Consider the following 27,378-nt stretch of genomic DNA (forward strand, 5'->3'; position numbering starts at 1 on the left):
ATCAATGCTGTTAGTCGCTTGCATTTGTTTAAAATACTTTATTTTAGCTGGAATTAATTTTCACTGAAAGGACTTTTTGGGTATTTTGTATGGGATTTATTTCACTTATGTTTGATGAGTTGAATGTAAAATATAGGGAAAAAGGTATATTTGCTGGATTTTATTTTCACTCGATAATTCCAAGCGAAAATAAAGTATTTTACAGTACATCTAAATTGATTAATCTGAAATATTATTTTTCATGTGTCACATTTCACAAAAATGAAGAAAATAAAATCTCAAAATCCTCTTTTGGAAGCATGTTTAGCTACAAGTATGGCACCATATGTTGCCTCTAAATCACTCAGCCGGGAGGCGAATGACCTGGTGATAGATTGAACTGAAAATTGATGAAGCTTGACAGTGATAATGTTTTTTTCTTAGGTTTGATAATTGTGACTTAACAATTAAACTTGTCATGTATCCATGATTTGACAGTGTTATTTGATATAACAGCATTGATTTGACAAGTTTAATAATGATTATAATTTAACAAAGCTTGACAATGATTATAATTTAACTAAGCTTGACAATGATTATAATTCAACAAAGCTTGACAATGATTATAATTTAACAAAGCTTGACAATGATTATAATTTAACAAAGCTTGACAATGATATAATTTAACAAAACTTGACAATGATTATAATTCAACAATGCTTGACAATGATTATAATTTAACAAAGCTTGACAATGATTATAATTCAACAAAGCTTGACAATGATTATAATTTAACAAAGCTTGACAATGATTATAATTTAACAAAGCTTGACAATGATATAATTTAACAAAACTTGACAATGATTATAATTCAACAATGCTTGACAATGATTATAATTTAACAAAGCTTGACAATGATTATAATTCAACAAAGCTTGACAATGATTATAATTTAACAAAGCTTGACAATGATTATAATTTAACAAAGCTTGACAATGATATGATTTAACAAAACTTGACAATGATTATAATTTAACTAAGCTTGACAATGATTATAATTCAACAATGCTTGACAATGATTATAATTTAACAAAGCTTGACAATGATATAATTTAACAAAGCTTGACAATGATTATAATTTAACTAAGCTTGACAATGATTATAATTGAACAAAGCTTGACAATGATTATAATTGAACAAAGCTTGACAATGATTATAATTTAACAAAGCTTGACAATGATTATAATTTAACTAAGCTTGACAATGATTATAATTTAACAAAGCTTGACAATGATTATAATTTAACAAAGCTTGACAATGATTATAATTTAACAAAGCTTGACAATGATTATAATTTAACAAAGCTTGACAATGATTATAATTTAACTAAGCTTGACAATGATTATAATTTAACAAAGCTTGACATTGATTATAATTTAACAAAGCTTGACAATGATTATAATTTAACAAAGCTTGACAATGATTATAATTTAACAAAGCTTGACAATGGCGAACTTTTCCCCGAGCTGCCGTTTGAGCTGTGTGTGTATTTTAAGGTTAAGATGGAAAATACACAGTATAAACTCAAATCATGAATTGATGTGTGATGTTGAATTTGCTCAATTCAAACTAATGTGAGAAGAAATTGCCTCAACAAAATCAGTACTCTTTAGCTTTTCCAATCCGTCATTGACGTTGACTGAACAGACTCGTTCATAAAGGTGATTGTCCATCAGCATTTGTTCCATATCAAATTTGTTTTAAATGACTTCTTGAAAACCGCTAGCCAGATAATATTGATGCCTGATGTTTGTTTATGTTTTACACTTACCAGAACAATTTTAATTAAAATTCATTATAACAAAATTTCAAAGAAAACTGATATTGCCTTAGAATTTTTTAAGCTGTATCAAGAAATCTGTATATCTCTGAAGAAAGTAGCAAACTTGTACTTACTGAATTTTTAGAAATGATGTCTTATTACATCGTCGTAGAATTTCTGAATGATATTTTTGTTTAAAAGCATGTAGATTGCATCGGTTTATTTACATAGACATGCTTGACTGAAATGGACACTGAGCAAAATTGTAAATTTTTGCTATTAAAACGTTTCTTAGTATGAGAACTTTAAGAACATTTACAAGAACAAAATTTCAAGAATGTGACCGACTATGAAATATTTAGTTATACAATCTTTGGTAATATAATTAGATCAAAGTGTGTCACTGCATTGATTGGTCAATGAAATATGCATATAAGCAACTCGTTAACATAATCAGATCAGAGTGTCACTGCATTGATTGGTCAATGAAATATGCATATAAGCAACTCATTAACATGACCAGAACAGAGTGTCACTGCATTGATTGGTCAATGAAATATGCATATAAGCAACTCATTAACATAACCAGATCAGAGTGTCACTGCATTGATTGGTCAATGAAATATGCATATAAGCAACTCATTAACATAACCAGATCAGAGTGTCACTGCATTGATTGGTCAATGAAATATGCATATAAGCAACTCATTAATATAACCAGATCAGTGTCAATGCATTGATTGGTCAATGTCATATGCATATAAGCAACTCATTAACATAACCAGATCAGAGTGTCACTGCATTGATTGGTCAATGAAATGTGCATATAAGCAACTCGTTAACATAACCAGATCAGTGTGTCACTGCATTGATTGGTTAATGAAATATGCATATAAGCAACTCATTAACATAACCAGATCAGAGTGTCACTGCATTGATTGGTCAATGAAATATGCATATATGGAAATCATTAATATAATCAGATCAGAGTGTGTCCCTGCATTGATTGGTCAATAAAGTATGCATATAAGGAATTCATTAACATAATCAGATCAGTGTGTCACTGCATTGATTGGTCAATGAAGTGTGCATATAAGGAATCATTAACATAACCAGATCAGAGTGTCACTGCATTGATTGGTCAATGAAATATGCATATAAGCAACTCATTAATATAACTAGATCAGTGTCAATGCATTGATTGGTCAATGAAGTATGCATATAAGGAAATCATTAACATAACCAGATCAGAGTGTCACTGCATTGATTGGTCAATGAAGTATGCATATAAGCAACTCATTAACATAACCAGATCAGAGTGTCACTGCATTGATTGGTCAATGAAGTATGCATATAAGCAACTCATTAACATAACCAGATCAGAGTGTCACTGCATTGATTGGTCAATGAAGTATGCATATAAAGAAATCATTAACATAATCAGATCAGAGTGTCACTGCATTGATTGGTCAATGAAGTATGCATATAAGGAAATCATTAACATAACCAGATCAGAGTGTCACTGCATTGATTGGTCAATGAAGTATGCATATAAGGAAATCATTAACATAACCAGATCAGAGTGTCACTGCATTGATTGGTTAATGAAGTATGCATATAAGGAATTCAGTAACATATTCAGATCAGAGTGTCACTGCATTGATTGGTCAATGAAGTATGCATATAAGGAATTCATTAACATAATCAGATCAGAGTGTCACTGCATTGATTGGGCAATGAAGTATGCATATAAGGAATTCATTAACATAATCAGATCAGAGTGTTTTCATGTATATTTCTACATATAAAGCAATACTCTGTAACACAATCAAATTGTGTCATGGCACTGATTGGCCAATGATTTGTGCCACATGAAAAATTAATGATTATGTCAAGTAAACTGTCACTGATTGGTCAATATAAACATGCAGTTTTTTTCTCTATGATACTGTGATGAAATTAAAATAATTTAATTTTTGTAATTGAAATACTTCTCCATGTGAGCTTTCTCATGATGATCACAGTGATGCAAAAAAACATGGGTGAAGAAATTGTTGATACGCAACCTCATTGGTGTTCATCACCTTCTTGCAAATGAGTTATTTGATTATGCAAATTTATGCAGCAAATAAGTTTTGGTTTTGCGGGCAGTAATTGTGCGATATACCATTTTATATAACATTTTTTTTTTAAATGTTCGTGTGATGATAATATTTTTGTGTGCCAACTGTGTACTTTATTTGAAAAGTGGTCAGTGTTGAAACCCAATGTGGATCCAACGCTACGCATAGCAACAGTTGCATATCGGTCTAATATGTTGCTTAGTAACACATTTAAAAATGCTCTGTCGTCATGACCACCACCGTTTCTAGCATCACTTTCGGCAGAACTAATACTACTCTGCTGTTCTATTTCTTCTATTCTCTGATTGGTCTTCACTACTTCTACCCTCAATCGAAACATAAGAATTGCTCTTGGTTTTAACTGTAGTAATTTATCGTCACAAAACACTGATTGTGCCCAAGCATGGCACATACTTTCAACAATTGATTAAATTTACCATCTTGCCCACATATGTGCAACTGGCTTTTAGAAGATCTTTGAAAACTGACTACTACCAATATGTTATATGTATGTATATTAATTTTTCTGCAAGTCCCTTCTTAAAACAAATTGGAACTACTTAGTTCATCGACCTTTTAGCACTATATTCTCCCACAACTTGATTTCAATTTGTGAGAAATTTTATGTAAATAACTTTATTCCAAAATTTAGAATAAAGTGACGCCTTCTCCGGTAACGACCCTTCTCATGGATGCCCAAATGGCATTGAGTTGATTTAGAGATCAATTTCTCTTTGTCATTGTAAAACTCATTTCAAACTAAAAAAGACTAGAATAATTGTATTTCTGATTAATTTTTGTATTTATATTCACTCTTTATTAGTTATTTTTAATCATTCATTATGTAATTTTAGAATTTTGTATTACTTTACTGTGTAGATTTCCTTTTACTCTTTGGTTTCTTTGAATACTTGTCAAATAATTTGATTGGTTATTCGGTGCCCTCCTTCTTTGCGGTGTTTGGTCGATTACTACTGACAACCCTTTCTACCAATTTATAGAAATAAGAATAAAAAGTAGGTGAAATTCACCTTTAAAAGTTATTATTAGATGTTCGGTTGTATATTGATGCTTAGCGAGTTTTGATACAGATATTTGTGCAGTTAAGGAGATGTGTCATGTGGCCAGTCTAGGGAGTCTTTTTTTTCCCCCAGAATGCAACTGACCAGTGAATCCTTAATTTATCAACAGCTGGTGGTTTTAATAAAAAGACCTAGTTCATGTAGAACTCCAAATAAGGTCAAAATTAATGATTGTTATTTTAATTTATTGTACAATTTATTGCGGTATATTAAAAAAAACAAAAAAACAATGCTATCTCTTGTATTGAGTTTTTTTTCTGATCTGGTCGAAGAAGACTTTTTCTATGTGGTTTATGTGTGCATGCATGCTTGGACCATTACAAGGTGGTACATAGACAAGGTATAAAAGACTACATCTTATCACCTGATGCTCGCCCAGTGATTTGCAATTTCATTCAAAATGGCTGTCAGGTGGTCATTTTACTTGTTATATGTCCCCAATAGTTTGGTAAATACTTAGTTTAAATTTGGTACACAGGCATACAAAATGGTTTGTATTTAGGGGATTTGTTTAAGTTTTGCTAGCAGTCATTCTTTTTAAATATACTCAAATTTCAAACATATCATCAACCAATTCTCGAGTGTGTTTGGGCTGATTTATTACAAACATAAACTTCAGACATAGTGGGTTACTGATGCATTCAACATTGTTTTTGACTTGTTTCAAATGGCCCTTTTGCCTTATTTTTCAAGTGTCTTTGTCCACTATTCAGATTTGGTGCTGAATGGTATACATATGTACATGGATTTGTTTTTGGAATCATTGAAGTTTTAACTGACAGCAAGTCAAGTTTTGCCCTCCCCCTCCCCCGCAAATAAAACACAACCAAAACCATTTCACAGGCATGCCTGGTACGATTTCGTTCAAACTACTGGGAGTAGAATTAACGCCCAACCAGTCACATATTATAGAAACAGCAGTGTTTGGAAAGCAACTTTTTTATTTCAGAATCAAATTTAAATTGCACAGTATGTTCATTTGATTATAATACTGTCGAATGCTTTATTTTCGCTGGAATTAACTTTCGCTGAATAGGCTTTTTAGGCATTCTTTATGGAATTTATTTTCACTGATTTTTGATGAGTTGAATGTGAAATATAGAAAAAAAAAGTATATTCACTGGATTTTACTTTCACGGAATCATCCCTTCAGCGAAAATAGCGAAAATAAATTCCAAGCGAAAATAAAGTATTCTACAGTGATTAAAAACAATCGTGATGATTCAACTTTTTAGTCTTTGAAATTTCAGATCAGTGATATTTTGACAATTGTCACTTAGTGAGACAGAAAATACAAGATCCATTTCTGGTCAATACACATTGGGATGAAAGGTTCATTTCACACTTGGAATAATGCAGGTTTATTTTGTAACCTTTTTACCACAAATTCGTCAAAAATTCGTCCCATTTGTAGTCTGCACTTTCCTTCAGAAGATTGGGACAAAAATCGACAAAATGTTTTCGGAAAAACCAAAAATTGACTCAAATTTTTACTGTTGGCTTCAAAATTATGGTTCATTTCCAAAAATATTGAGGAATATGAGAAAAAAGTGGAGACAAATTTGGGCAAGAAAGTCTGGTGGTGAAAAGGTTAGGAGTTAACAGGGATAATATTTTAGGAAAGTAATATTTGGATGTAGTCTGCACAAGTGTATCAGTGTTATTAAAAATGCTGACATTAGGTAGGACAAGATCATAAATGAAAAACTTAAAGAAAACAATCTACACAGAAATAGAAATAAAGTTTGCTTGAAAAGAAATATATACCTTAACCCCGCCATTATTATAATTAGTAGTTCTGAAACTAAAACAATTTTCTAGTGTTTCTATAGTTAAAGGAAAAGTCAAGGCTAACAACATAATACTCCCAGATGAAAGAGCTCGGCAAATGTAAGGACATGTAATTTACAATTTATTTATATCACGTTTCATTCTCTAGATATTCAACTTTTCATCAGTATTATGTAGTCCACCATCTTGGTTTTTCAGCAAAGGATTGTGGGTAAAGTATGACATCATATCCACTGTTGAAAGCATTTTCTTAATTTTCACAACAGCGGTTATGATGTCACACTTTATCCACAATCCTTTGCTGGAAAATCAAGTTGGCGGACTACTTAATAATGGTGAAAAGTCGAATATGTAGAGAAAGAAAAGTGATATACAAAAACTGTAAATTGCATTCTCCTACATTTGTGGAGCTCTTTCCTTGGGGAGCATTATGTTGTTTGGCTTGACTTCCCCTTTAACAGCTATTTAGCTGTCAATCACATCTTAATGAAACCCCTAAAAGTGATGAATATTTAGCAATTACCAGCAACACACTCTAGTTATATTATCTGATAACATATTCAAAATGATAAATATTCTACTGTATTTAGATCTCAAGTTCAACTGTCCTTAGATGTATTTCTTTAGAAATATTCACAAAAATTCAGAAAAAAAACCAGATAAATACATCAGCTGCTGTCTAGGTTTTTATTGCTAGTTTAATCACTATAGTTTCCATAGCAACCTAACTGTTGGAAATAACAAAATATTAGAAATTCTTACTGTTGATTTATAATTCAGTGTAAATGTGGCAAAAACGAAGAGCCATTTTTGAATCATCTTGCAATATCGAAACCTTACCTGCAATATCAAAATTTGTCAGGAAAGATTTAGTATAAGTTGATTTTGTGCTTTATGCTACTCAGTAATCAATTTAATATAGCGCCCTCTCAGTTTAGAATTGCACCCTCTATGTGAAATGAGTGTACATGTTTTGAAAAAAAAATTGATGGGAAAAATATTACATTTGTGCATCTCAATTGTAATATTGTTAGGTATTCAGTTTTGCATATAAGTTTTTATTACAGTTATGAAAAATATGGTTTTCATTCTATCACTATTTATAGATACATAAACAAAACAGCGACAATAGAGAAGAGACAATGGTAGTGAAGTTGTTTTGGGCAAAACAAAATTGTTTCCAGTCCATTTTTTTTTTCTTGCCACGATATTTATTACAATATTTTGGCAAAAAACAAAATATGGTGTCATGCCACAACTTTTTTGTTGGCCTGAAGATCAGAGCTAAAATTGAAATGTAAATATTTATATCCTGAAAAAAAAAAGATACTAAAATTTTCCATAGTGACGCAAGAGAAACGTAGTTTATAATTAAGACACTTGTACATATTTTCTGTCTTTATTTGCTAAAACTCTTTTCAGGAGCATAGCTATAGATCATTCTGTGGAAACGTCAAAAACCTAACAATACCTAGAAATGTGCATTCCTTGTTCCACCTGTATCACAACTTTCTGAAAATGCCTACATTGCTATAGTTACATGTACAGTAAGTTATAAAGAATGCGCTAATTAAAATTAAAATATATGCGTGTTATAATATTTTACATGTTGTGGATAACTGCTGAGTTAAGGGGTCTTCTCAATCACCACTTGACAGTGTAAACATGTTGTACATCTTGTAAATTACTGCTGAGTTAAGGGGTTGTCTCAACTTGCTTGACAATGTAAACATAATGTACATCTTGTGAATTACTTGTAAGTTAAGGAGTCTTTTCAATCATTGCTTGACAATGTAAACATATGGAACATCTTGCGAATTATTTCTGAGTTAAAAGGTCTTCTAAGTCACAGATATGGAATCTTGTTAGTCGTGTTTGTCGTGGAGGTTATAGTAAGCATCAAACCATAGTTCACCTGAGTGCCTGAGAGAACTGTGAAAAAAAAAATCCAGACATTGCATTGTTTATATCCGTAAATCATACTCATGTAAAACTGGTTAATGGCTAAGCTCCCAAAAAAGTCAGTTGCTAGAACAACAAAATTGGTTTCTAGGGCAGTTAAATTTAATTATATAACAGTATATTTATTGCAATTAAATTAAATCTTCACTGGGTTTCAATTTCCCTATTTTCCATGACAACCCTTAACTTGAATCTATGTTTACAAATACAATAAATTGTTTTGTTTATTGTAAAATACTGGAATTAATTTTCGCTGAAGAGTTTTGGGGTGTTTTGTATTTATTTTCACTGATTTTTAGTTGAATGTAAAATATAGGAAAAAGATATATTTGCTAGATTCCTTCAGCGAAAAATAGCGAAAATTAAGTCCAAGCAAAAATGAAGTATTTTATAGAATGCTGATTCTACAACAACCATGAGTCAAAGATGAAACAGCAATTAATTTCATATTTGTGAAAAGCCATTCCCATCAAATTCATCATAGAGTAGGGAGTATAGTCATGGTTTGTCAAGTCAAATTTTGTTTTAATATTTGCTACAATGCAAGGCTTCAATAGTTCTGAAAATAACTCTCATTCACCTCAAAATTTCAAACCTTGACACCTGGCCAAGCTATAAGTTCAGAAATATCGGACACTAACAAGTGTCTGAATTACTAATCTGCATATGCACTACCAATATGCAAATGAAAAAGAAATGTGACGATTACAAAATCTACAGTCTCAGATAGTCGCCGATCCACAGCAGCGTGTCAGAGTAAGGTGGAACAAAATGAGGTGGTTGTGAAGCAAATTGAAATGTACATTGTTTTGCATAAAAATAGATAAGCCATAACTGCCAGAACCTCAATTTATATGTGAAAATTACATTTTGAATTTTGTGCAATTTGGTTATAATATTGTGTGAGGGGAATTGAAGTTCGGCTATTGCTTGTGTATGGATGTACATTTCATGCATTCATCACATTTTGCTATAGCAGATTCCGTGAAGATGTTGAGTGGGCAGCTGACACCCGATTATATATGTATACTCTAACAACGCTGTGGATCCGACGTGGCTAAATCTCAGACAAAAGTCCAAGTGTGAATTCACAGAAATAAACACATGGTCAGAACAATGGATCACATGGTCAAGAGTGGTATGAGGAGACGAAGCTCATTGGGTTTCATGTCAAATACGCCCTCAATGTTTAATTAGGAAATTCATTTGTTTTTATCAAAGAGTTATCTGGTAACATTTCTTACCTTAGAATGTCCTTGAAAGCCCTTGACAAGGAAACTTCTTGGTAATCTATACCATGTTTTAGGCACAGCTCTTTCACATATGGCTTTATCTTATATAAATTATGACGTGGCATTGTAGGAAACAAACTGCAAACAAATAAATCATTGTTATTTATGCCAACTCCTTAACATACTGATTCTCAATCAAGTTCTGAGTTCTTGTGAACAATACACATACATACTGTGGAATACTTTATTTTCGCTGGAATTAATTTTCGCTGAAAAGGCTTTTTGGGCGTTTTGTATGGAACTTATTTTCACTGATTTTTGATGAATTTAATGTGAAATAGAGGAAAAAAAGTATATTCGCTGGATTTTATTTTCACGGAATCATCCATTCAGCGAAAATAGCGAAAATAAATTCCAAGCGAAAATAAAGTATTCTACAGTACAAGAAGTTCTTTTGAATTACTTTCCAATTGTTCAAACATACCCCTTAACTCGTTGAATTTTTTTGCAAACCCCCTAACTTACTGATGTTCAATCTGAAAGTTCAGATGTCCTGTGAACCAATCATTAAAAGGTGATTTCTGAAGATTTCTTGTTGCATGCATTTGTAGAGGAACCCATGGTCTTTCCAGGTCTTGGTCAATTGTCATTGGAATGTGGTTGGACTGGGCCACCCATGTAAACCATGAACTTTCAATCACCCTGTCAAAAAAAAATATATTCACCTGTTGAATTATTCATACAAAAAAATGAAAAATATTATTGTGAGATTTTTGCATTTTCAAATAATTATGGAAATGCACACTGCTACAAATTCTAAAAAAAAATTATGTAAATGTATTTAAAGGGGCACTTCCAGTTGAGCCTAATCTCACAACAAATTTACTTTCTGGATTAAAATTACAATGGATAACAAAGGATAGATTAACATTGTAAACAACATAAACAATAGTGTCCCATGATTCTTTGGTGCAATCCCTGGGCTTGGAAGGTTCCCCTTTACATTTAAAGTTAATACTGTGCCACTCACTGAAATATGAGGCTTTTGTTTTCATTGAAGTTACGTTTGTTTAAGGGATAAAACCCTTCAAAACTCTCATAATGAAATGAGTGGAAAATTAGGTCAGAATGTCTACTTTTAACATACTGTAAAATACATTATTTTCACTTGAAATTAATTTTCGCTATTTTTGCTGGAGGAATGATTCAGTGAAAATAAAATCCCGCGAATATACATTTTTTCCTGTATTTTACATTCAACTTGTCAAAAATCAGTGAAAATAAATTCCATACAAAACACCCAAAATGTCTTTACAGCGAAAATTAATTTCAGCTAAATTAAAGTATTTTACAGTATCATATTTTTAGCTAATAACTATTTTTAAACTTTTCTTGTTTTTTTGGCCCGAAATGGTTACAATGTGTGTGATATACCTTGTGTGTTCACTATACTGTGGCTCTTTAATTAAAATAAATTAAAAAAGAAATAAAAAAAAACTTACCGAGTGAGTTCATAGAAAAGCAGCGTTCCTAGGATTCCAATAATTGGAACAAAAATGTAACAAAGGCTGATGTAATACAGCGAGAAAAGAAAAATCTCCTGCAATATACAAAACAATATTTTATTTGTTTGTTTATTTGTTTAATTTATTTATTTATTTATTGATTGATTGATTGATTGATTGATTGATTGATTGATTGATTGATTGATTGAATTTGAACTAAATTTCTTAATTGCTTTGGACCATAACGACAGTTTCAGATATATTTTTTATTTTTGTTAAAAAAATTTGTTTTTATCAATATTTGATGCAGACTGTATAAAATAATTTTGTAGATGTCAAAAGCTAACAATGGTGCTCAAAGGGTTGAAACTGAAAATTTTTTTACTATAAGTTTTTCTTTCTCTTTGTATCAACAGCTTTCTCCCTCATCGAAGAACATCAAGATCTAAATTCCATGCTACACTGCCCTCTGTTGGCTATAAGTTGATACTTTTGTTTTTAATAAGTGTCAACTCTTAGAAATTTCAAATTTACAGGCAACACATCATGAGAAAGCTGAAATAAATAATGTACACTTCAGAAAAATTTAGCCGTTTATTTATGTATGAAGTTCCATTTTGAATATTTGCATATTAAAACCAGTAAATAAAGTATCACATACATACAGTATGACCTAATAAAGGACAGATCGAAAATGCATAACACAGATGTTGCATACTGAAAAACTATTTTTCAATGTATACACTACTAGAAAATCCATCTGCAACTATGGATTACGGTAATAATTGCTCATTTTAGCAAACTTATGTGTTTATTTTCAGTCTTATTATTCAGTTGCTCAAAAAAATTTATTGAAATAAAACAAATTTAGAAAATATAAGCAAATGAAAAACATCACCACAAGTAAAATAATAAAACTCTCATTCAACAATAATTAGCATACCAGGCGACACAATAATATATTAATATTTGGCGTTATTTCAGCAATTGTTTTGGACCATGGAAATTGATTTCTATTATTATTTCACGATACGATACTTAATTTACGTTGATTTCACCAGACATCACTAGGTAGCATTAATTATTGCCAATTATTATTAATTATTATCAGATTAATTACAAAACTCTGGTGATATTCTTTTGTTTCTGCTGATGTTAATTTGAGAGAAACTATCTTGAAATTATACATAATAATTTAAATCGATGTGAGCTACACCATATATCACCATTCAATGCAGTTCCACACTTTTGTATAGACACTGAATTGAGTCTTTCATTACTTACCACTTTCATAGTATTCTTTCTCTGCCAGAAATAACGGGCTATAGTTAGTTGGAAGTACACTGGAAACAGCAGTGGAGGTCCAACTGAAAAATAAACAAAATCACAATGAAATCACACTGTAGGGGGCGCACTTTAACTAATTTCAAATATACAGTATGCTGTAAACCATTTAATTTTCACTACTAACCTTCTTGAAGACAAAATTATTTGACACTCATTATAGGACCCATTTGAAATGTGGAAATTTAAAAAAATACACTACAAGCTCTTGATAACTTGCTGAGCGAAAGGGTCAAATGGGTGACTTAAACTCGTTTCTATAGAAATGAGGATTTTGCAATTTCCTCATAGCATATAAACCCATCTTTGGTTGACAAAATACATACAATTCCCGAATTACTGTCAGACGCAATGTAATTCTATTTGCGCATGCGTAACCTACAAAGCAACCGGCGAGGGTAGGACAAAAATATAAATCAAAAGAGCACCTGTAGACATGCAACCCAGGAGGAGTCAGCAGCATATTTTAAAAAAATTTCAGCGATAGCAGAGTGAGTGTGGGTGGGTACAAAAAAGGGCAGCTAGAAGAACTATTTAAGACAGCGTAGAAACATGGATTTCCAGTTGAAAAAGATGAAAATGGTCTGAAATAGAGATGGTACGTGTGTATTTCACGGAGTAAAATATGACTGTAACATGATTGTTTTTCAACTTCCAAAATACCCACAAAAAATATGAAAATATTACATTATAGCCAAAGATAATTTGCATACTCGTTATTCTTGCTTAGGCAGAATAGTATGCAAATTTTCTGAGGCTGCTACAAGTATAATTTAGTTATACTGATTATACTGATACTGATATTTAAAAAAGCAAATCGCAAAAAATAATTTAGCAAATTTTCAAAAATTCTTCACCAAAAAGTGTTGTAAGCTGCAATCTTCCTTAAATGTGAGTGTTGTTTATTTTTTTCCCACAGCTACAGTAGGAAAACAATACACAAGTATTAAAATCAAATATAAATGTTGTCATTGTTACTCATATACATATAACTGTTGATATGAGACAATGGAAGACACTTTACGAGTTAACACACACTCGCCCGATTTCCATTATCTCAACGTTATCTATAAGCGATCAGGTGAGCCCAAATTACAATGGCAGAATGCAAATATAGAAATTAGTTTCCATGGTAATGGAGAATTTTTCCATGATATCAAACACGACGGTACTATCAATGCCAAAACTGATAAAATTTATGGCTATACTGTACTTTGAATGCAATCATGAGGTCACGAAGGTTGTTGACACTTGATACAACAATCTCAGTGAAAAGGTCGTTGCTACAAAATTTTCCAGAAGAGCATTCGTCTTTTGCAGAATTATACAGTATTTAGTTAAAGGGCAAGTGATGTCACTGTGCATGTTCAATATGGGTTTCATACGAAGAATACTAATGTAAAATAATTTTTGTTTGTTCACGCGATATTCGAATGCACGTTGCATGGCAAACATCACCCTTTTATCATATCAACACCAGAGAGAGAGAGAGATGAACGACTCATTTGGGAGGTGTAAATTACTTTTAATTTTAAAGCGAGAGGGTCGTCACTTGCGTACACTCAGGAATTGAGTCCCAAACGACGATAACAACACATGCTAAAAACGCAAAGGCTCATGGGTATGGCCATCTGACGCATGCACAGGTGACGACTCCCTCGCTTTAAGTGAGGGTGTATGCAACAGATAGACATAGTGTCATTGTTTACAAACATCTTCCCATGAGCCTTTGCATATTTTGCGTTGTTATCACCGCTTGGTGACAAGCTTTCCACTTTAAATAGAGAAATGAATTTGCACAAAATATTGTTAATGCACTGTAAAAAACTCATGTCCAATGATCTACGTAACCGTGGTATTGGAAGTGTAAACATTATGAAAAAAAAAAACACAGTTGTGGCTCTTATTCTTAACACAATCTCAGTGACCATTTGCATCTATGGTCTATTCAGATGCTGTGAAACTAATACAAGTATTATTACTGTAAAATACTTTATTTTAGCTGGAATTAATTTTCACTGAAAATACATTTTGGGTGTTTTGTATTGAGTTTATTTTCACTGATTTTTGATGACTTGAAAATATAGAAAAAACGTTATATTCACTAGATTTTATTTGAACTGAATCATGCCTTCAGTGAAAATAGTGAAAATAAATTTCAAATAAAATTAAAATATTTGACAGTAAATCAGTTTGAAAAGTGTTGCTTCTGATTGTTTGTAAAAGCTGGTCACTGGTATATGCAGCAAAGCTGTAAGACACCTACTGTTTTGAATAGTTATTGAATTGTACTTACTTAGAGGAAAATACTTGTGTTGCCAGTTGTATGGTAGGATATAGGACTTTTTCTCTGCTACCTTCAACGGCATCTTATCACCGACTACAAAAAGCATTTCAATTCTAACATCAGGATCTTTATCCATCTAAAAACGAAGTTGATCACAAAATTTTTTTATTTTAAGATTCAGGAAAAAAATTATGGTTAAGTTATTTTCCAAAATTGATGTGCACAAGTGATATTTTATTTCAATTTAAAAACTGTCATTATATTAAGATTTCTTCATAAAAGCTCTGATATGCATATTTTCAACTGATGTGCTGGATCACCAGTAAATTTTTTTTTTTTGCACAACTGGATTAAATGTAAACTAATTTCATTTCTTTTTTAATATATAAGTGTAGTTCTATAAAATACTATATAAATATTAAAATATGTGTTGTCATGGTTACTACTATACATAACTTTTTTTAGTCTTATCTTTGTTTTTCCTATTTTCCATGTCACATCAAAGTTAGCCAATTCCATGTCAAAAAGTGGTTTTGTTGCTATGGTAACAATTTTCTCAATAGTGACTTACCACATTGGGTTTTGCATGGTGTTGATTGTGCATGTGATTCCACCAAAGTCCAGAACCTCCCTGAAATGACAAAGAATACAAACTCAATGACTGAAATATTATAGTGTTATTGACGATCGTGAGTCATATTATAGGCTTTGTGAGAAGATAAAATATACTTTATTATACAGGCAGATGTGTTGGCATTCAAAATCCCACGATCTTGGACACCATATCTGATCTGGCAAATGAGGACAAATGAATAATCAAATTTGACCAATGACAAAATTGTGAAATTCTCACTCAAAATCAGATTTTGTCTGAATGTTGGTTCGCAATTGTTGAAAATAATGGATGCACTTTCCAATACAGATTTCAAGGTATGTGTTTTTAAGATCATGGTAAGGGTTTCACTGCAACAAAATTATTATAAAATATAAAAGCAGTTGATATTATATTTAAAAATACATGAATTATAAAAAATACACAAAAAATATTTGCACGCAGACATGACATGTAGACGTGAGTGCCGCCTTCGCCGACCGAACGGCTTCAGACCTCACTAACGCCTGACAGAATAGTATATGTCTCGTTGGCAAGATCAATACTGCGAATTCGCAAAGTTCACGCCTTCTTGCAATTAGTTTCAGTGAATATTCATTTTGGTGGCCATGGTAACAAAGCCGTGTTTGCATTGTCGGCAAAAATCAGACTGTTTTCACATGATGATAAACATTGGGCAGTAATAAACTCTGCCGTGAATGGTTACACTTTAATAGCTGTCACTATCTGACGTTCCTGCAATTTGATTGGTACCAACAACAAATCGTCGGGGGAAGTGAAAAACTACATCGTTCTGTCAGGCATGTGTTGGGTTTGAAGCACTGCAGAGGGCGCAACTCACACAAACTTGTCAGGCTAGCAGACAACCAGCGTGAACTGATAGGTCACCTAAACTGACCAATCAGCCGATGACATACAGATCAACAATTCCAGAAAATATTGGAAGAATCAGTTTATAAGACTTACCTTGAATGCTCCTGTAAAAATGCGTTGTACCCAGCGATTCAAATTCGTATTATCGAATACCGAAATGTGACCGAAGTCATGCTGTAACCAACCACCTTGAGCCTAAAATTTAAAGAACAGAGGTAATTTTATTTCACACTTTATATAAAGTTGGTTTGAAGGACAGTGGTTGTCATGCAACACAAGTTCTAATTTCATGTAAACAAACAATATATTTAACATGTGTTGTATACGATGCTATGAGTCCCATATCGAACAGGGCATGACGTGACAACCACCGCCCTTTAAAGCTTTGAGCTTCGAAGTCATCTTTCACAAAATAAACCCGCAACTTTATTGGTGTTTTTTTAATTCAGTATTTGCTATATTAGTAGTGTATGTGCGCTTATATAAATAAAAAAAAATAAAAAAATCATAAAAAAATCTAAATCAAAGCACAATTTTTAAGATAATTTAAAAATAAAAACATTGTTCTGGTCAAAATGTTTTTCAAAAATGAAGAAATATTTTTGTTGTTGCTAAAATGCTGACAGGCGCAAAAATGTTGCAGATTTAAATAATTCATCAACAAAAGATAAAATAAGTGAATTTTGTTTAGGCTTAATCATTTGCAGTTTAAATTATATGAGTGAAGGCGCTATAAACACATACCTGCGCTGTTCCCCAGAGAAGAGTCGTTACAATAAACGTATACCAGTGAACTCCATTGTAAATGAAATTAAGATACGCTATGGTCTGGAGTGCCATGATCATCGCAAACTGCATGAAGAAGAAAAAGTAACTGGGCTTGAATAAATTCTGTAAAAGAAAAAAAAAAATTAGTCAAGCTAAAAAGAAGGCATTGAAAATTTATTAAAAAACAAATTTGGGAGCTTCCATTATTTTTGATAGGGGAGTGGGTTCAATAAAAGGGAGTCAACAGCTAGGGCAGATTAATAGATACTTGACATGCAGGTAATATTATTTTTGTCTTAGTATATCATACTTTCAGTTGTCTCGTTTGTAAAGAAACATGCAATAATCACAAATATTATCTTTCAAATATCCAAGTAAATTTTAGATTTGACATCGTAAATCTTGAAAAATTTTCGTAAAGATTTGGCTGATTGTTAATGTCCACGAGACATGCCTGCACAACAAACTCCCTTCAATGGAATGATTTCGGTTTTTTGTGCAGGCTTATGTTTTTAATTCATGAATAATTATAATTCAGTGAAAATATGTGAGAGAAAGTTTTTGTAAATGTTGCAAGTTGGAAAAAAAACACTTTTGTCACATTTCATTGGGAAGGAATGACAGTGAGCTCTAGTTATTTTCACAAAATTTCATGCCCTGGAAGTCTTGAACTTCAAAATTGATAGCGACAAAAATTAAACAGTTTAATGACTATCACAACATACTAGGAACCCAAAATAGTTAAAATCCTCAAAGTTGTTTATCGACCGAAACGCTACAAATAATGATGCAAGTCAATTGTTACCATTTTCACTGCACGCTGTTTAAGTTCTTTAAAATCTTTGTCGATATCTGCAATATTCATCTGATCCGGCGCCACTCGACCAATAAGAATTGGCTTCATATATTTCCGAACTTTCTGCAAGTCTTGTGGCTTATGAAATGCTCCAAAGACGTTCTAAATTGGGAAGAAAAAAAAACATAGATAAATTAACAAAGCTTATGAAATGCTCCAAAGACGTTCTAAATTGGGAAGAAAAAAAAACATAGAAAAATTAACAAAGCCTTGCCAATATAAAAATAATATGCAAAAGTAATGGAAAGTTCGTGGTCAATATACTATTACATAAAAATAATATATGGTTGCATAATAAATATAGTACTTCCTGGTTTTCTTAAGATCACCATACATCAGTGAAACAACTTATGATGAATTTTCACAACTGTATTTGCATAATGTATAGATGACATTAAGCCATATTTAAGTTCCAAATTCCATACGTGGTACACTTCCCTTTTAAACAAAATCCCCCAAAAATATAATGATATGAGTTACACTAGCACGTTGACAAGAGACCTTAATACAGTACAGATGCTTTAGCATGTGTTCAAATTTCATGTAAATAAACAATGTATTTTACACATGTTGTATACGCTGCTATGAGTCCCATATCGAACAGGACATGGCGTAATGACTGTAATGCCTAAACTTGTTTTCAATTCAAAATGAACAAGTTTTAGAGAGTGGTAGTCATCACGCCATGCATGCGTGAGATATATGGGTCACATATAAACGAAGATGGCGACTTTGGCTGTTGTGCAGATCAAACTGAGACGTTACCAAGCTTTAATTAGATATTTTTAGGTGATTAGAGGACATCAAAATGAGTCAACAGCTGTGCAAGTCGCACCCAGATCAAACTTCATACTTGCATTAGAAGAGTGCATTGGATTGTGGGAAAATCAATGTTTATCAACACAAATGTCGCACATGCGCGGCATGATGACTACACTATCTACTAGTGAATTTTAATTGGCTCAAAAAAAATGTGTTGCTGATGTATCTCTTGTTATACTATGCTTGTGCTAAGACAAAACTGTAACAGTCATTGCATTCCAGAGAAACTGACATGAACACCATATGGACGTATGGACAACAATAGATATCCGTATGGACGGATTGTGTTCAATCACATGGTACATACAATGAATATAATGTGATCTTGATGCACTCCATTATATTTTTCTAATTGAGTTCAAAATGGTCAACTGGTGGCCATTTTATTTCAAAAAAGGAATTCCCTGATCCATATACATATATTCAACATACCTGGACCAATGAAATTCAAACCACACACATACATCAGACAGCATATTGGACAAGACACATGCATTTTTGTCACCCAAGAAAATCCAAAATGGTTGATTGGTGGTCATCTTGTTTGGTGATGCTTCTACAACTCATACATGCCTGAACCAATCAAGTTCAAACTTAACACATACATCACACAATAGGTCATACAATGTATATATATCTAACAGACAGGGACTATGTCATTGAAAATGACTTGTTCAACAATATTTAACTCTGTAACTTTACTGTGCAAAGTATCTATTGTTATGAGTTAAAAAACGCCTTAGCAACAATTCTGCCTGCATAGAAACGAACTTTGATCTTACATGTGCAAAAAAAATGATCACTGCATTTTTGCACACCTGATTCCACACGTACCAGTATAATCACCGTGTCAAAGGAGTGATGTAATATTTTTTTATCATTCAAGTACATGATATGGAACAATGTAAAGTCAATTAAAAAAACAAAAACAACAGACATATACAGAAAAATTAAACTCATAATATAAATCATATTTTCATCACTTTTCAGCAGTAATATTTTTAGTTAAAATTAACCAAGAAGTTACAGAAAAATTAAAAAAAAAAATTTGTCAAAAAAATTGTACCAAAATTTTAGCAGAAACAATTATGGCATTCAGATATTTGTTAATTAGTCATTAATGAGATGAAATGTGTGAAAAATTATTCCAAATAGAAATAAAACTAAAGAATTGAGCTAACTGTTACAGTGCTTAAAATTGTCTAATAACACTGGGGTACTAACCATTAAATAACCATTAATTTTCTGCACTTTTTTCTCATATTCTTCAATATTTTTGGAAATGAAACCTAATTTTGGGAGCTAACAGACAAAATTTGAGTCAATTCTCAGTTTTTACCCAAAATTTGCTACTTTGTCCCAATCTTCTGAAAAGAATGCAGACTATAAACTGGACTATTTTGTGAATTTGTGATGAAAAGAGGGAACTGGTGGTGAAAAGGTTAAAGAGACGCGATAAGCCTTAAAGATTTATGTTTGTACAAAGTTGTTTTAACTATATCTCCTAAGCAAACATTTCTTACATGTGCTTTGGGTTCAAAATTGGAAAAATTTGCGTTTTGATTTATTTTGTTCTGATTTATTCAAGTGTAGTGGTATGCACTTATAACAATGTATCAATATGCTATTAAAGTCATGTAAAGACATCAAGTTTTCATTACCTGTCAAGGGGGTCAAAGTTCAATGAACTTCCATTGACTATACAGTAAATTACACGTACAACTACGTACTTTGAATCATATATATATATATATCGATTAATAAAAAAAATGACAACCTGGACCAATCCAGATAATATTTGTGCACAAAGTATATTGAATATTTTGTTTTTGGAAATTAACAAATGTTGGATTTTCCCCTAAAAAATTAAACATGAAATATTTTTCACATGTCATAAAAAATATTTTCAAGATTATTTTGTTTTAACAAAAATTTGTTCACTTTGTATGAACTACTGTAATCAAGCCCAATTCTGGATTGGATTATTATTTCTAAGATGGTGATTCGAAAAGTTAGGTGCAGTACATGTTGCAACTTTCTGAATTTTTTAATTGATTTAAATTTGTTCTCAAAAGTTCTATAAAACTTAATGATTAGCATATTCTTCATGTGAATAAACATACAGTGAGTTGCCATCCATCCAAACCCATGCCTGATTGGTCAACTATGTCAACAGGTGGTTCTGTTCAAATATCCAATCCATGCATCATTGGTCAATTTTCCAATGTCACATGTGACGAGTCAATGCAAAGCTACTCACAAGATTGTTCCTGATTGGCTACCCATACCTGACACCTAACATTCTGACCAATCACAGAGCAGCTTGTTTGTTGGCAGTTTTTTTTAGCGAATCAAATTCTGCCTTGTATATATGCTTGACTCAAATGCATGTGTTGTCAATATAGTTTCAATTATGCCAATTTTAGTTTTGTAATTGCATCGTAAGGGAAGTGATATCGCAAACGGACGTAATTCACTACAGGTCTCTTTTCAAATTTTTTAAACACTCATAAGTTTATTTTGTGAAAGACAGACAAAAGTTACAATTTGCATTCAAATGATTGTATGGTGGGTTTGTGTGTATTGAAAGCAGGTGGGTGTGGCAGGCATTTTATGTACAAGCCATTTCATAGAGTGGATGGCATAAATTACATACTGTTTAGGGATGGACCAATCCCGAATCATCCCTGGGGGGGGGGGGTAGCAGAGTTTGTTCATACTAGACTGAGAGTTTTATAAAGATATACTGTTACCATAACTTTCCAGTAATCTACCTTTTTGATTCACAATCATTCAAAGAGCATCGACCTGCCAAATTGATGCTAGAAAAACCACTCTCCAAGCTACATAAACACAGTCGCTATGTGTACAAAGCAGAGGCTTTGACATGTGTGAACAACAAATCCATTCTCGTGGCTGATGCGATGGAGTCGCATTTGCTGTGATTATAAAACCTCATTAATAGTTTACCTGTTCACTCATAGTAACAAGTCTTCACTAAATAAAATTATGATAATTCTTTAACAACAAGTAATTGCATTACATAGTCTCTGTGAGGTATCAAGTTTAAAAAATATATAAAGTTTGAACATAAACAGTCATGGAATGTCAAACTTATGGCCTCAGAATAAACAATTATTTAAAACAAAATGGCCACCAGTCGGCCATTACGAATTTGATCAGAAAAACAAAATGATGTCTATCAAGGTCCCATAATTTTCAGTATGTACTAGGTTTGAAATTTTTTTTTTACACACACATCCAAGATTTGGTTCTGAAATGGCAGAAATGCTTGATTTCGATGAATTTTTAACATTAAAATGGTTGTTATTTACTTATCTTGAATTGAATCATTCAACAAATACATGCACATCTGCATACATGATACTGTAGAATACTTTATTTTTGCTTGGATTTTATTTTCGCTATTTTCGTTGAAGGGATGATGCCGTGAAAATAAAATCTAGCGAATATACTTTTTTTTCCCCTATATTTCACATAATACTCATCCAAAATCAGTGAAAATAAATTCCATACAAAACGCCCAAAAAGCCTTTTCAGCGAAAATTAATTCTAGCGAAAATAAAGTATTCCACAGTAGATAAAATTTAATTTGAACAAATATTTAGTTCAGGTTAATCATATATCTGTATGTATAGATAGACATCTACTATGAAAATAATATTTGAAGTTATTTTGATTTAGTTCTCAAAGTTATCCATATTGTCCATTTCAACCCAAAATATATTTCAATTTCATATTTTCAGAGATGCATGATAGGATTTGATTATCATATGCTTTTTACATGAATAGTAGGTTATTTAGGCGACAGTCGTGCCGCGATCTGTTCGATATGGGACTCATAGCGACGTATACAACGTGTGTAAAATACATTGTTTACATAAAATTCGCGGCGACCACCACGCTTTAACTAAATCACAAATCAAAGCATTGATTTACACAATATATATATATAATGATAAAAAATAAATAAAATAAAATAAAAAATAGGAAAACTTTAGCCCTAGATATTCTCCATTCTCTCTGGAATCTCAATGCTGCAAAATTTTAATTTTTTCCCACAACTTATAAAATTCAAGAAAATATATCCTCTTGCAAAATTAAATCTGTTTATAGACCCTACAGTAAACATTTAACCATTATAGCATTTAATAAAATTTTTGGAAGTGCAAGAGATATCTTCAAAATCATGTAAATATTTTTTTTGTACTCAAATAAAAACCTGAAGAAACAAAAACATAAAAATGTTGTTTTGATGGTGCACCAAACGGTATCCCTTTAATGAATATATCTGTTAAAAAAAGTCAAAATAAAGTATTATGTGTTAGCGCTTGTGATGTACATGTCAGAGCATGAACATATTTCATTTGACTATCTGTATAGATGTGTCAAATACCGGATTACTGCTCTCATAGTTCTTTAGAAAAGTTTTGGGAAGCACACATATGCAAATTTCGACCTTGAACTCTACAAATGTTTTCTTTTGTTTGTTTTTTAATTAGGACAGGTGAATGACTATAGTTGTGTTCACGTTACACGAAGTACGGGCTAAGATTTAAGCTGATTTAGGCTTATCTAGCATATTTGCATTTCGGCTAGACCCAATTGCGTCCACGCACAGGGAGGGCCAGCCGTTAGCACGGGCTAAGGGGTGCCATTAGTCGGTGACCTTTGGTAAGCCGCTATTTATGAACGAAAAATGGATGACACGCGCAAGGTTCTATTTCTGCTGCTGGCATGTTTCGTTCTAATTTTGAAGCGGCGTGCACAGGAACGCGAGAGAAGACGGACCCAACTTATTTGGATGCACATAAACAGAATACAACGGGCGTAACAGAATACAGAGTTTTATTAATGCATGTCGTAGACAGCGAACCAAATTTATTTTGTCTACGATTGGAGCTGCTGTACGCTCTACTACAGTGACTCGATTAGTGTGGAAGCGAGCGCGGAGTAATGACTGGTGGAATAGTGTCATTATCTGAACATGGGACAATTTTCACACCCAAAGGTCGCCGCAGAGGGCGCTTAGCCCTGGGCTAAGCGTTCGCGCATACTTCGTTAGCCGGTGCTAAGGTCTAGACTGCGTCTTAAATTCGGATCAGATTTAACCCGTACTTAGCATTCCTTAGCCTGTGCTAAGCGTTCACGCACGTTTTCTTAGCACGGGCTAAGGAATTTGACCTCTTAGCCCGTGCTAAGGAGCTGTGCGTGAACGCAACATATAATTTCATCCCCTCGTTTGAATTGAATTTAAATATTTACAGCTAACAACATTCTTGGATTATCTCAAATGAATGTAATCAATACACTAAATTAAAAATACTCATAACTGTCTATTTCATAAAATACTGTAAAAACTTTATTTTAGCTGGAATTAATTTTCACTGGAAAGACTTTTTGGGTGGTTTGTATGGAATTTATTTTCACTGATTTTTGACGAGTTGAATGTAAAATATAGAAAAAAAGGTATATTCACTGGATTTTATTTTCGCTGAATCATTCTTACAGTGAAAATAGTGAAAATTAATTCCCAGCGAAAATATTTTACAGTAACACGAAAAAAGAAAGAGGAAACTACATTTTTTGTTAATAGTAACATTCTGTCATTGGTTTCTACATTAAAGGAAATCTTACTATGCTGCCCCCCCCCATTTCTAATTGGTCCGACCCTTTACGCTTCTACGTGAAATAGAACACTGCACGTAGCTAAGGAAACTACCAACCATTGTGTAAATTGGGCCAGTCTATTAAAAGAGTGAACTACTATGAACTTATAAAAGATAGCGCTCGTAGTAAGGACAGGTCAAGAAACTTTTGGTATTCTGATTAAACTTTACAGTAGTTTTAAATATACATAGTTTTATATTCAAACCAGCATATGGGGTTGAACAAAACTTTTAGTTAATAGTCACAGTCAATCGGCATGTTTATCATATACGACATAACTGTTAATATATCGACGCGGTGAGAACCGGCATGGAGCTCCATGGTACCGGTAACTATGGTTGTTTCAGGCGTCTGTGATCTGCGATGGAAGCGTGGACCGATTCGACATAATCTACAATTATTAACACATGATATATATATATATTAGGAAATATAAATTTAAGAATATAGATTTACCGATGCATCTTGTCCAGCATAGTGACTGATAACTTTACTGCCGCCTGGATGTATCCTACTCCAGCGAGAAACGTCAAAAACTTCCCCTTCGATAACGATCCATTGGTCATCGCGACTGTGGTGTTTGCGAATTTCGTCCCACGTGTAAGTCTTCTGAATATTGGCGTTCCCGGCTTTGTCGCCTCCTTTTCCCATGTTGATCGGAATGATAGGAGCACAATTCGGGAAGTGTCTACCGGCTTGTCTGTTTGCAGCGATGGAAACCCTCAGAATGACAATCCCGGATGACAATGAGCGGGTGTGTCACGGGGAACTCTGTCTGAACGTGTTTCGGGGTTATGGTCCAGCTGTGCACGTTAATATATATGCCTTCGGTGAACTACAATTGACTTCTTTTTTAGCCGAGTTTTGTAATCCGTGACAGTTACCACGAGTGGATCATCAGACCGGTATCGAGCGACGTTAACTTCACCGTACATACGTCCCGTTCCCGGACTTTGCCCAAGTTGCACTCCATTCAATACGTGTGCCCCTGATCATGAATATCCATGCATCATAAATTTCACTCCCTGGGAGGTTACTAAATATTCAGGTTCCCGCCTATGAATAAGTACTCTGAGTCGTACCACTATCTGGGCCAATCAATGAGCTTATTCTTAGATGGTAATGATAGGCAAATACATATATAAACCATGTTCACGCGATCTTTCAAGACAAATATTGGGCGGGAACTCATTCATGGGGGCACGAACCCCGAAATATGGCTAGAAACAAAACTGCCTGTACTAATTATGATATTTTTTAGCCGCATAACTGCTTGTCAGTTTTTAGTTTTCTGTGACGATTCTATTTTCTCCAAAAAATAAATGTGCGCTTTATAAAATGCGATGGTCGTTGCGCCGCGTCGTGTGATGTGGGTTCCATACTACGTTTACAGCGCACGTAAAATAGTGTGTACGTCGACCACTGCCCTTCACTGACAACACGGGATATTTGCAATGAAATACAGGTACATATCGGAGAGTGGTTAAGCGACTGGGCATATAAAGTCGAAACGCGGTTGAAAGTGTTTTCTCGGTCAACACGCCAATCACCGTGAAGAATGCGGCGTGTAACAAACAAGCTCAGAGTTTAATGCATGTTTCTTCTGTAACATATCCAGTCGATATACCGGACATTTTATTTTAGAAATGCGGAACAAATTTGTAGGAAATCCAACAACTGACTCAATGACTTATATAATATACCCTCAATTGGACTTCAATATAGACTCAAGCTGAGGTGGAAAAACTAACTAAGTATATAAATTACTAGTACTGAGAAAAATAAACTTAGAGATGTTGTGTTTTCTCTCACGTTCGCGCAGAGAAAAAATGGGATTGGGTATTGTAAGATTAAAACAACGGGTTGATTACTTTGTTTCAAAATATTGTCGAGTAATAAAAATAAAGTAGGTACTCAGTTGTTCTGATCTTCTGACAACATCCAGAGAAATCTCGGTGGTTTTCACTGCAAAAAAAGGTTATAAGTACAGACATATTTTCATTTGATTGAAATAGTTGATTATTACTTACTCACGCACATATTACTGTGTGCATCTGACACCACGCACCCATTGTCTGGTTACAGTTCTAATGGATTTACAAATAAAGTAGAGTCATATATTATTAACGGCGTTGACCATTATATAAAACTAACTATACGGATCATTGTTGTCATTCACTTAAAAGTTTTAAGGTATATTATTTTGTACGTTGATCATGCTAAACATTGTATTAGCTTTGCTCTATTCAATGTGTGTGTTTTTTGTTATCATAATTTCAAATTTTCTCTGCGTAGATTTTTTTGCATAGAACTATATCCAGTTTACTCAACCCTAATATAAAAAACAGGCATTTGCGATAAAGTTATGCCATTACTAATGATCTACTAATGTATGTACTAATCTACACAAGTATGATTATTAATAAGAGAAACATAATAAACGTGCCGGCTCTTCCAGTTCAGAGGGAAATACATTGTATTCATCCAACGCGTTTGTGTGTATAAATCGCTGGGCGGAAGGTATAACAGTTTCTCCAAGGTTATCTTCAGACTACTGCTATGTTGAATGGTCTCGTATTTTTTTTATTGCAGTAGTACATGTCGAATCCCTGCCATAACCCATATCTT

General features: G+C 32.9%; 1 protein-coding gene across 1 annotated transcript; it reads right to left on the reverse strand.

Annotated features, from left to right (window-relative positions):
• Window positions 1-5,929: 5,929 nt before the first annotated feature.
• LOC100377526 (acyl-CoA 6-desaturase-like) lies at window positions 5,930-25,712 on the reverse strand. Its single transcript, XM_002736820.4, has 11 exons — window positions 25,207-25,712; window positions 18,187-18,339; window positions 17,358-17,504; window positions 16,707-16,808; window positions 15,699-15,758; window positions 15,137-15,263; window positions 12,781-12,863; window positions 11,494-11,591; window positions 10,517-10,693; window positions 10,004-10,129; window positions 5,930-8,729 (listed from the first exon to the last, which is right to left on the reverse strand). The coding sequence occupies exons 1-11, from the start codon at window positions 25,399-25,401 to the stop codon at window positions 8,663-8,665; spliced, it is 1,335 nt and encodes a 444-aa protein (XP_002736866.2). The 5' UTR covers window positions 25,402-25,712; the 3' UTR covers window positions 5,930-8,662.
• Window positions 25,713-27,378: the final 1,666 nt, after the last annotated feature.

Source organism: Saccoglossus kowalevskii, chromosome 22 (genome assembly GCF_978046115.1).
Source record: "Saccoglossus kowalevskii chromosome 22, keSacKowa6.1, whole genome shotgun sequence".
Taxonomy (NCBI): Eukaryota; Metazoa; Hemichordata; class Enteropneusta; family Harrimaniidae; genus Saccoglossus; species Saccoglossus kowalevskii.

Excerpts from the sequence above, each read along its gene's own strand:
- LOC100377526 (XM_002736820.4), bottom strand. The coding sequence starts at position 25,401 with ATGGGAAAAGGAGGCGACAAAGCCGGGAACGCCAATATTCAGAAGACT. Across the intron at positions 15,264-15,698 it reads ACCATGCAAAACCCAATGTG|ATGGATAAAGATCCTGATGT; the intron begins GTAAGTCACTAT and ends CTTCGTTTTTAG. Across the intron at positions 12,864-15,136 it reads ACACAAGTATTTTCCTCTAA|TTGGACCTCCACTGCTGTTT; the intron begins GTAAGTACAATT and ends TTTATTTTTCAG.